The sequence below is a fragment of the Pseudophryne corroboree genome, chromosome 7, assembly GCF_028390025.1.
Source record: "Pseudophryne corroboree isolate aPseCor3 chromosome 7, aPseCor3.hap2, whole genome shotgun sequence".
NCBI classification, from domain to species: Eukaryota; Metazoa; Chordata; class Amphibia; order Anura; family Myobatrachidae; genus Pseudophryne; species Pseudophryne corroboree.
This window is the reverse complement of record NC_086450.1, coordinates 375,364,472-375,376,491: the sequence shown is the minus strand read 5'-3', so window position 1 is coordinate 375,376,491 and position 12,020 is coordinate 375,364,472. Positions and strand designations below refer to the sequence as shown.

General features: G+C 45.1%; 1 protein-coding gene across 1 annotated transcript in view; it reads left to right on the top strand.

The window, feature by feature from the left end:
* ADAP1 (ArfGAP with dual PH domains 1) overlaps nucleotides 1–10,088 on the top strand; it is a 316,145-nt gene extending 306,057 nt beyond the window's left edge. Inside the window, exons 10-11 of the mRNA XM_063934529.1 lie at nucleotides 782–1,010; nucleotides 2,105–10,088. Of these exons, the coding sequence (XP_063790599.1) occupies nucleotides 782–1,010; nucleotides 2,105–2,133 (258 nt within the window). The 3' untranslated portion in view covers nucleotides 2,134–10,088. The remainder of the gene's footprint in view (nucleotides 1–781; nucleotides 1,011–2,104) is intronic.
* The last annotated feature ends 1,932 nt before the right edge of the window (nucleotides 10,089–12,020 follow it).

The window sequence follows — 12,020 nt, the reverse complement described above, 5'->3', positions numbered from 1 at the left end:
CGGGGCTGTTGTAATATCACCATCCTCCACTTTTACAATAATACAAAAAAAAAAGAAGCAAGATTTCTACAAGACTACAAGACTTCTGCTTCCAAGCCTCTATGCAGCCATACGGACTGTGCCGTAGGAAGCTGCACACCTCCCTCTGGCAGCAGTGACACACAGCCTACATACATTACTGTGCCGCTTCAGGTGAAAAAAACACCAACAACATTTCACGCTTCTCAGCTCTTAATCATGGGTCACAGTTCTGTTTGCCTGCTAGTGTTTGGCGGGGACTGTCACACCACCTGTAATGCCAGATAGTACCTCAGTGACATCAGGCCAGGGTCTGCTTCTAGGCCACTGGTAATAATGGCTAATTACACAAAATGAAGAATTAACACAAGGGTTTTGGAGTAGTATAATGGGACAAATACAAGCATTAGTAACACATCTCTAGAAGATGAGTAAGGGCTTTTTTAAAGTGATTATTATTATACATGGATCTATTATTCCTTCCATTAGAAAAGTACAAAAGAAAAAGAAAATATAGGTTTCACATGCATTGAAAAATGGATAATAAAATAAATATAAGATTTCAGGCAAAGTCATACATTAAGTTTTATTGAAAATATCTTTATTAGTCCTGTTTGCTTTTGTCTACTCTGATTAATTTGGAAAACACATTCTGGAGTATAAAACATTGCACTTTACATTTGATTCTGCTGACACCTGGAAGCCGCCATTGGTTATTTGTATTATGTCGCTGGTAACGCTTGGCTGTGTTGTCCAATCACAGGATGCCTTTGCCAGAGGAGAAGTGTTCATCGGAAGCACCGAGAACAGCTATAGGGTAGAAGAAGGACTACCCGCCTCCACCCAAGGGAATCACTGGCAGTATGGCATCACCATAACTACTCCTGAAAGGAAGTTTCTGTTTACATGTGAGAGCGACACTGACCGCTCTGAGTGGATCTCCGCCTTCCAGAAAGTTCTCAGTAAGCCTATGCTTCCGCAAGAATATGCAGGTGAGAATACACGCGGTGATTGCAGTTTAATTAAACGTCAAATATCATTCGCACCATTTAAGTGCAACAAAACTGTAACGATGAAGGAGGTGGCACAGATGTGAGACAGATGATAGAGAGGGCCCTGCTCATGAGAGTCTAAACGCAGGGGTGGACAAAAAAGTGTCCCTCCTGCTGCTGTTAAACTACACAGTCCAGCATGCCCTGCAATAGTTATAGCCTGGCCAAATAGTGTAGTAAAGCATGCTGGGATGTGTAGTTCTGGTAGAGAGAGAAAGGAATGCTGAGGCAATAGAAGGAGCCAATGAGACTCGGAGCGGAGATTGGGATTGGAAGTTCACGTCAGAGGGAGCATCAGATGGGAGTAGGATAGAGAGAAGTGGGTTTTGAGAGTCTGCTTGAAAGATTGAAGTTTAGGGGAGAGCCTGGTCAGGCTATAAGTGGGGAGCAGCGCAGGAGAAGTATTGTAGCGGGAGTTAGATGTGGGTATCAGAAGGGGTGAGGCATAGGACAGAGGCAGAGCATAGTGGGTATCTTGAAATGAGATCAGAGATGTATGAGGGGAGATGTTAGTGAGGTCTATGTTTAATTCTGAAGGTCAGCCGCAGTAAGGATGTGTGAAGGCGCGAGAGAGGAAGATCAGTCTGACTGCAGTATTTAGGATGGAATGTAGACTGGTGAGGAGACAGCCAGATAGTAGGAGGTTGCAATAGTCAAGGTGGGAAATAGTTAATGAATGAAGGGTTTTAGTATATGTGCTATTTACTTTGTGTATGTAGAATTTATATACGTCCATTTATTATAGAGGTTGTACACATCTGGAATCCCTCGCCATTTTATCACAATGTTTTTTTTGGGTCCTCTTCCACCCATGTCTAATATAAGGCCTGGATCACACTGTTTGACAGACAGTGCAGACACAATTGATAGGGTCAGGGCCATTTAAATCTACAGATAGGAGGTGTGTGTGTGTGTTTTTTTTTTAATGTGACGTTTGATTGGACTGGAACGTCCATCCAATCAGGTGTCTTCTTGCTGAATACCGTCAATTTTGTCAAGTCTTCCCTTACATATTTCTTTTATTTATCTCACAGTGGAAGCTCACTTCAAGCATAAACCGTAGCGCCAGAGGTAACCACCACTGTTTTTACACAAGTGCACAACGTTTAAGGCAGAAGGAAAATGCATCTACAAATTTATTTGACTGGAAAAGGGGGAAAACTGATGCCCAGTGTGAGCTAAATGTCAAGTAGCCAGGAACAGTTTTGCCAAACAGATTTCCACTTTCCACTACAGTTGTTCAACTGAGCATGCCAGCGTCTAGTCAGTCTCCACGCCTCGTGCCATACTACATCCAGCATGGTCAGTCACAACATCGGTCTCTCTGGAGGGGATGTACTAAGATACCCAGACCACTGACTGAGGGAACATTCATTACTACACAACATCCATTTAACTTTTTTAATAACACATAGTAATGACACCCAGAAGCAGGACGTGTTTGGATATTCCCAGATCTTTTACCAAGTTGATGGTTTTTCTTCAGTGACCTGAGATTTCAGTGAAAAATGAACCCGTAGCATGGAAATGTTCATTCATACAGCTAAGTGAGGAAGTCTAGAGGACTGCTGAATGTAAACCTCTTCACCCCATGTTTTATGTGCCCATCTGCAAGTCTGACTACAGAGTGACTCTGCACAGGGCGAGGCCGAAAAAACGCCCACATTATAAAGATTAACAAAAGAAGTATGGTAAATGCTATTCAGTATTTTAGTACATAATCTAAAAGAGCATGGAATACAGTTTATTTTCACTTGGTTTTGAGTTTGATATCATCCAGATGGCGACCTTCATTCATGATACAGATTTGTACTCAATTTCTGAAGTTTGGCATCACTCGGCGGGTCATTTCCAGCATTATCACTGCAATTCATGATGAAGCTCACTTTCATTTATCTGGCTATGTTAACAAGCAGAATTTTCATTACTGGCTGGAGTACAGTTATCATCAGCTTCATGAAAGCCTCTACACAGCCATAGGCTGAGGTTTACAAACATCCACCAAGAACCAATGAACTGAAGGCTACTCTATGCCAAGATTATTTGCTAACATTGTGAATAGCATGTACCATGCCTTTTTTTTGTTCGCCTTTAAAATCTGGGAGTTTTTTTCCTCACCCTGTACTTTCTTCATGTAACTGAGGCCTACTGAGCATTTTACCTTCACTTTCTGCATGTTATGTCGGCCTAGTTAGCCACTCGCCATGATGAATTTGCAGTCATCCCAGCTCCATAGAGGGATGATGTATTGTACACCTTTCGGTTAGCATCGTATGTGATTCCTCCCATGTGATATAGAGGGCGATAGAGAGCCAGTAACGTTTACACAGCTTTTAGCCGTGAATAGACTCGTATTAGTGAATGCTAGGATAAGTAAATGCTCAGTGCTCGATAGCAGGCTGACACAATCTGTGGCTTTCCTGTTGTTTTGGGACTACAAGTCCCAGCATACAGTGTATGTAGAAATGTGTAATTAATCAGCAGCTGCAGAGCTATTATTGTGTTTTACCTGTTCCTATGTTCCTATTATTGCTGTGTGTTTGGGTAGCTTGTGTCTGCATTTGTGAATATCTCACTGGTAGGTAGTGTGGTCAGCTCTGCAATCATCATTCAGCAACACAGAAATGTTCCGTCATGGGTAATGTGCCCCTGGATGAAGAAAGTTTGAAAGTTTTGGCCAAGTTACTGGAGACGTATAAAAATGAATGTTCCTTAGATGTAAAATGTCAGTAAGCAATGCCAGGATCTGCCCAGCTCCCGCCACTGGAAGGAGTAAAATGTCCCTCTGCAGCCACCGTTGTCTCTATGCACTAACCTATGTGCTTGCCCAGTATACAATAACTCCGTTGTACAAAACTGACGCAGCAATAGAAAATAATAGCAATTGTCGTGTAGGCCCTCATATGTCTGTGGTTAATCATCTAGTCCTGACAAAGTCCTACAACGTTATCTAACGTCCTATAACAAATAACACGTTACAGGTTTTACATAATTTATTCAACAAAATAGTCAACATGGAGAAATAAAATGTGAAAAAGTAAAATATGGAGAACAGAATATGAGCCGGGGGCTGCTAACCAGATGGACTGAGCTCCGGCAAGGCCTGACGCCTCTCTATAACAGGAGATCCTGGAGCGTTCAGGTTTGTGTTATGCTTGTGCAGAGATAAGACATGTGTAGTGGTCTCATATTTGCTGGCCACGCAACAGTCACCTAAATATCAGGCTGTATGATGGCACAGATAGGGATCTACAGTGTGTCATCTGATTAAGGGCCTGATGTCTGAGTCAGCTGCAATGATGGCGCAAGTGTGGACGTCCGGGGAGCCAGACGTCCTTATGCTATTGTCGGTATCTGCTGTCTTCCTGCGTTAGGTTGTGCCGTAGTACTGTTCTCCAGTTGCAGCTGCCATTACTGGTATCTGCACGCACACCCACTCCATGATGATGTGTCTGTATCAGGCGTCCCAGCTTCATCTGCCCGTCTCACACCTGTGCGGAAGTCGAGCGTACCCACCCACGACTCTACTGTGACACACTCATGTTCCATGCATCCACACGGTAACCACCCAGAGATGCTCATTTCACAGACAGAGCAATCTGGCCTCCACCAGGGTGCCTATGCATGGTGCACCTCATGTCCAGTCCGCAGTGACTTCCTGCAGAGCATGCGCAGCTTGCTGATAACTGCGGAAGTGCAGCCGGGCTTTGACTTGCACCCAACTCAGAATCAGGCCATAAATGTCTATGGGTCTAATTCAGAGATGTATGCAGAAAATGGGAGCATGTCAGCCCAATTTCTGTGCGTGGCGCTGACGGCGTAAAAACAGCGGCAATCCTTAGTAACCTGAGATGACTGATGTTCATGCAGATGATCTAAAGCTGATGCTGCATCGTCAAACGCAGCAGTGGATCAGAGAAGTCGTCAGGAGGCGTCTATTTACACAAAATGCCTCCTGTGGCATTAGCACATAGCCCCTCATTCAGACCCCACATGCTACAAAGTACCAATGTTCTGTACTGCGCATGTGCAGTATGGGTCTGCAACACCGGATGCTGGACAACATCAGCCTGTCAGTGATTGATAGGCTGATGCCGGGCAATGGCTTCCATTTCTTAAAACAGAAGAGTGTCGCCAGCACTGATTCAGCATGGGTTGTAACAGTGTGAAAAATCAAACAACTACAACCCTTTACACTAGCATGTGGGGGGACGCCCAGCACAGGGCAAGTCCGCCAAGCATGCTCTCCCCCCCCCCCCCCCCCTCAGCAGCAAAGCGCTCACATGTCAAGGGTAGCCCTCTGCCTGCGTGTTATGTCATACAGACGCTGCGACCCGCCCCGCAAACGGTCTGAAGACCCCTACGTTGTCTGGACTGTGCCACCCTGAAAATGTTGCGTCGACACCCCCACCTACCCCGCAAACGCCTCTGCCTGTCAATCAGGCAGAGGCATTCGCATATGTGAGATGCCGTCACATCTGTGTGCGCACGTGCAGTGCGGTTTCTGCGCGTGTGCACACTCCAGAAGGGTTGAGTTCCATGCTAAATTAGGCCCTAAGTACAGGATCTATCATTAAATAAGTACGACTCTCATGGAATGCTAGTCAGGAGAAAGCCCTGTCTCTCCAAACAAAACATGGTCGAATTGCTAAGGTCTGTAAAATTCAAAAATCAAAATGTGTGTCTTGCGGTATAGTCTCCTTTGGACAGACACAACCAAAAGGGAGTCATTTGGGCTTCATGCACTAAGCCATATTTGGTGATAAGCAAGTGCAGAGTAGCACCAGGAGAGCGGCAAACCAGTGGTAGAGAGCAGCAATAAGACTCAGATGCTTCTCAGTCATTGAGCGCACTACGAGTTACTCTTCATCCCTGAGTAATATAGAAGAAAATGTGAGGACAGCTAAAATTTTGTCAAAATTCTATTATACAACTGAGAAATGATCATGAGCATACCAGCAAATCTGAGGCCCAGTTCAAATCTAAACGCTGGCCTGCATTTTTTGCTGCCCTGCGATCAGATAGTCGCCGCCTACAGGGGGAGTGTATTTTTGCCATGCAAGTGTGCGATCGCATGTGTAGCAGAGCTGCACAAACTGATTTTGTGCAGTCTCTGCGCAGCCCAGGACTTACTCTTCCTGCGCGATTGAATGCTGATGATCGGGACTGGAGCTGACATTAGACACCCTCCATGAAAACGCTTGAGCCCGCCTGCATTTTCCAGACACTCCCTGAAAACGGTCAGTTGACACCCACAAATGGCCTCTTCCTGTCAGTCTCCTTGCGAACGCCTGTCGCTGACCGCCGATGCCCATTGTAGTTGTGCAACGCGCTGGCGCAGTGCGGTGCATATGCAGTTCGGATCTGATCGCTCGCTGTGCGAAAACGCGTAGCAGCGATCAGATCCGAATAACCCCCTACAAAAAGAAAACAAATGGTTTGTAGTGAGTCCACTTAATTATGTGTATTTGCAGAACCGTAATGGAGCAATTCTGCTCTAGATGTGCGCGCGGTTCCTCAGGAATTCTGTGACCAATATCTTCAGTCATTTCTCATCGCACCCCTTGATTGGTGCGCAGGAGATGCCTACCATATTAACCATTAATATGCTGAGCTGGGCATCACTGAAAAATAAATTGCCTAAGAGAGGCTGAGCTTAAACAAATGCCCTTTTAGATCAATCAGCTGAAGCAAGGTTGTAAGGAGTTGTCCAAAATGACTTAAATACAATGTAAGTGACTGATAAACATGCAGAAAGTAATGACTTCCAGTTACCACTGCTAAAGGACTCAATTTTGAGAAAATGATGTGAAGGCGGAGTTCCTCACCCAGCCTGCAGGGGGCAGTACTAGTCCGCCATGTCTTTGTGTATGGCAGCGTCTCCGAATAGCAGCAGTTATTACTACTTTTATCTTTCTGGCTGATGGGTTTCCAGATAAAAGATCCCATGCCTCTATATATAAACTAACTCCCGTTTACTATCTTACGTTATACTGACAGTGATTCAGTGCTGTCTGCATATCTCCGTATCAATAAGTTGCTGTTTTATCATGTTACATAGTCAGCACGACATTGGATGATATTTATTCCAATAATGTAACGCCTGAATAACCACACTGCATAAAAAAATATAAAAGTCACAAATATGGACAAATACAATCAGCGCTGCACACTTAAAGAATATATTTAAGAAATGTAAAAAGTGTACTCTCCCCCCATTGTCACGGTCACGTATTTTATAAATGCAGAGTAAAATGTCGCAATTAAAACCATGCAAATTTTTTTCTTTTCATTTGTGTGGATCTCATTAGATTGCATTATCAACAATATTTTATGCACTAAGCTTGGTCTGCCTGCAGCTGTTCTTTAACATGTAATTCACACTTGGTGCTCACAAGATATAACAGACTTATCATTTCTAAATGATGTCAGCCTTGTTTGGATTGTCAGTATCTGTGTAGCCTTTGCACAGTGCAGTACCAATAGTTATCCCGGGAACAAGGATCTCGCTGTGAGAGAAGAGTAGCAGAGGCCGCATTGCAACTGACACTAGTTCACTTGAGAAAAGAGAATGAAATCTGTAGGACACAGTTATCCGTTTGGCTCTCCGAGCACAGGCATTGCTGCGGCCAGTGAGGTGGGTTGCACAGTAAGAGTGGCTACTAAACCTTTTCACTGCAAATCAAGTGTTTATCATTTTCAAAGGAAATCTATGGTGTAAGTTTTGGTGTTGTGCAATTTTGTCATGTCATATTGTAACCACTTTCTGCTCCTAAGATAAAGGGAAGTAATGTGTGTCTCCCAGCTACAGGATGCCATAGTCTGATTTAGTACCTTGTCTTGTCTTCTCGCATGACCCACCCAAGTCTGTCTCATACCCACTAGTGGCAAAATACATGTGATTTTTTTTTTTTTTTTTTGCTGGTGTTTATTAACACAAGTAGAAGCCTGAAAACTGAGATAACAATAGCACACATTTGTTCCAATGAGCCCATACCCACTGGCACTACCGTCTGCAGTATTCAGATGCTGCATACTGCACTTACTTATCTTTACTGCAAAGGAACTTATAGGGGCGAAAGGAGAGTGCCTCACTCACACACCACCTATTCTGGCGCTTTTCACACTGGAATGCGTTCAGCGTGGGGTGTCACTGGTGTATACCGCAATGCTAGTGGGTAACCCCCCCCCCCCCCCCCCCCCCATCCCCCAAAGAGCTACACTGCGCGCCTCACACCTGGTTACTTTACTGCATTATGGGCCTGACTCTGATTTCGGAAGTAAAGCATACTGGAAATGCCTCCATTACTAGAACAAGACTGCAGCTCCAGTATGCATGACAGTCAGCCATTCCCACCAGGGCCCCGTGTGGAGTTTGTATATTCTCCCTGTGCTTGTGTGGGTTTTCTCAAGGCTACTCCAGTTTCCTCCCACAAATATACTGGTAGGTTAGTTGGCTCCCAACAAAAATTAACGTGTGTGTGTGGACTACATGGGCCAAGTGGTTCTTATCTGCCATTACATTCTAATCTAATCTAGTTAGACATCTTGGTGCAAAATAGGCTGCTGTATGCCTACAGGAAAGCTGTCATCAGTGACCCCTTTATATCCACTGTAAGAGAAGAAATATGTTTGGTGGGAGCGTACTGTAATACTGAATCTAGCACCTTACCCACTGACCCACAGGCTCCATTACAACAGAGGGAAAAACTGCAGGGACCTCTGTAATGAAGCCAATATTGTAATGTACCTGGAAAACCACAACATACGCCCTATTTATTCCTCTGCTGAAGAGAACACAAAGAATAAGTACACCCCCTTAAAGATGCTAGAACACAGTAACATAATAAGAAATAAATCCCAGGTAAGACAGCTCTATCCAGGCGTTTAATTGCTAAATTCGTATGTGGTGGTTTTCTAATCAAAGCTATTTACTGATTGATTTTAGATTTCATTTCCCAGTTTCAGCGTTTATCCTATTGATGTTTTGTTTGTTTCAACATAGGACTACCTCTATTAATCTGTAATCTGCTCCATTCCTCAATGTTAAAGTATGCAGAATACTTTACCCACAGAAACCATTCCGTTACAGCAATCCTGGAGCTCTGTGTGTACATTGTAAGCAGGTCATGTGATGACAGCACTTTGTTCCGCTACCTCAGTCTCCCCCATTAGCTTTTAAAAGAACATCATTCTAGAGGGATGAAGAAGGCAGAGCACCTGGACCATGTATCTCCCAGGCTTAGACTATATACTGTACACACAGGAATAAGTAATGTGACATATTCCATAGCACTTATGAAGCCACTCTTTATGTTCCATGGTGCTATCACCGGCACTGAATGATCCTTCCCATAGAACGCCATTACATTTTACCAGGCGTTAACCAATGTGAACACTGCAGGGAATGTAGATGTCCAGCGAATGCTTGTGTGTGCAGGTCCATACAGCTTACACTGTATTTACAGAGCCCCGGGCGTCAGTGTGTACTAGGCATTGCTGAAGCATATTGAGTGCTTGATTTTGAAATCCATCTGTATAAACCCATGATTGCTCACAAGTCTTTGGTATAGTCATTGTACAGGGCATACACAAGAGCTAGATCAGAAAGAACCATATCTGTGGGTGTTCCGATGGTCCAGGATATTTAGGCCACCTAGAATTGCTAAACGTTCTAAAATCATTGATAATAAAAAAGAAGCACTTACTTGGGGTATGATGTTAATATAATAAATAAAAGGGTAAAATAAAAGTAACGGCTTCCTGGCACTTTAGCATGGAAATATCCCATGCTTATGTTATTTAGCACTGTCCAGACAATACCACATTTCTGTCTTGTGTATGGCATGTTTGTACCTTGGGATGGCTTTCAGGATGAGAGGAGAACCACTCTGGAATATGAAATGCTTTGGGCTCTGTGTTTGTAAATTACGATTAATTATGCTGTAAACAATTTTGGTTTGTCACCATAGTGGTACTAAATGTCATTCTGATCAATAAATTATTATATTAATCTAATGAATGGTCGGGTCTCATTTTCACAAGGTTTCCAGAATTTAGCAGGTTTTTTGTTTTGAATATTCATACGTATGTTACTATATGGTAACTGATTTTTCTCTGACGTCCTAGTGGATGCTGGGGACTCCGTAAGGACCATGGGGAATAGACGGCTCCGCAGGAGACTGGGCACAATTAAAGAAAGATTCAGGACTATCTGGTGTGCACTGGCTCCTCCCCCTATGACCCTCCTCCAGACCTCAGTTAGATTTCTGTGCCCGGCCGAGCTGGATGCACACTAGGAGCTCCTAGAAAGAAAGTATATTTTAGGTTTTTTATTTTACAGTGAGACCTGCTGGCAACAGCCTCACTGCAACGAGGGACTAAGGGGAGAAGAAGCGAACCTACCTAACTGGTGGTAGCTTGGGCTTCTTAGGCTACTGGACACCATTAGCTCCAGAGGGATCGCACACAGGACCCGACCTCGTCGTCCGGTCCCGGAGCCGCGCCGCCGTCCCCCTTACAGAGCCAGAAGCAAGAAGTGTCCGGAAAATCGGCGGCTGAAGACTTCTGTCTTCTCCAAGGTAGCGCACAGCACTGCAGCTGTGCGCCATTGCTCCTCATGCACACCACACACTCCGGTCACTGATGGGTGCAGGGCGCTGGGGGGGGGGGGCGCCCTGAGCAGCAATAAAAACAGACCTGCTTTTTTAATCCGTGATTGTATAGGCATGCAGGGATCCATGAGATCCGTGCATGTATATCAGTGGGAAGGGGTGGGAAAGTGGTTATTTTCTTAAAAAAAATTGCGTGGGGTCCCCCCTCCTAAGCATAACCAGCCTCGGGCTCTTTGAGCCGATCCTGGTTGCAAAAATATGGGGGGGAAAATGACAGGGGTTCCCCCATATTTAAGCAACCAGCATCGGGCTCTGCGCCTGGTTCCAAAAATACGGGGAACAAAAAGAGTAGGGGTCCCCCGTATTTTTAAAACCAGCACCGGGCTCCACTAGCTGGACAGATAATGCCACAGCCGGGGGTCACTTTTATATAGTGCCCTGCGGCCGTGGCATCAAAAATCCAACTAGTCACCCTTGGCCGGGGTACCCTGGGGGAGTGGGGACCCCTTCAATCAAGGGGTCCCCCCCCAGCCACCCAAGGGCCAGGGGTGAAGCCCGAGGCTGTTCCCCCCCCATCCAATGGGCTGCGGATGGGGGGGCTTATAGCCTTTTGTGATAATTAAAAGATATTGTTTTTAGTAGCAGTACTACAAGGCCCAGCAAGCCTCCCCCGCATGCTGGTACTTGGAGAACCACAAGTACCAGCATGCGGCCGAAAAACGGGCCCGCTGGTACCTGTAGTACTATTACTAAAAAAATACCCCAAAAAAGACAAGACACACACACCGTGAAAGTAAAGATTTATTACATACATGCACACAAACATACATACATACTTACCTTATGTTCACACGCAGGTCGGTCCTCTTCTCCAGTAGAATCCAAGGGGTACCTGTTGAATAAATTCTACTCACCAGATCCAGGGTCCCAGGGTCCTCGGGGCAACCATTTGTAATCCAGGTATTTGAATAAAATAACAAAACGGATACCCGAGCCACGAACTGAAAGGGACCCCATGTTTTCACATGGGACTCCTTTCCCCGAATGCCAGAAACCCACTCTGACTTCTGTCTAAGTGGGTTTCTTCAGCCAATCAGGGAGCGCCACGTTGTAGCACTCTCCTGATCGGCTGTGTGCTCCTGTACTGAGTGACAGGCGGCACACGGCAGTGTTACAATGTAGCGCCTATGCGCTCCATTGTAACCAATGGTGGGAACTTTCTGCCCTGCGGTTGACCTAAAGTGACGTCACCGCTGAGCAGAAAGTTCCCACCATTGGTTACAATGGAGCGCATAGGCGCTACATTGTAACACTGCCGTGTGCCGCCTGTCACTCA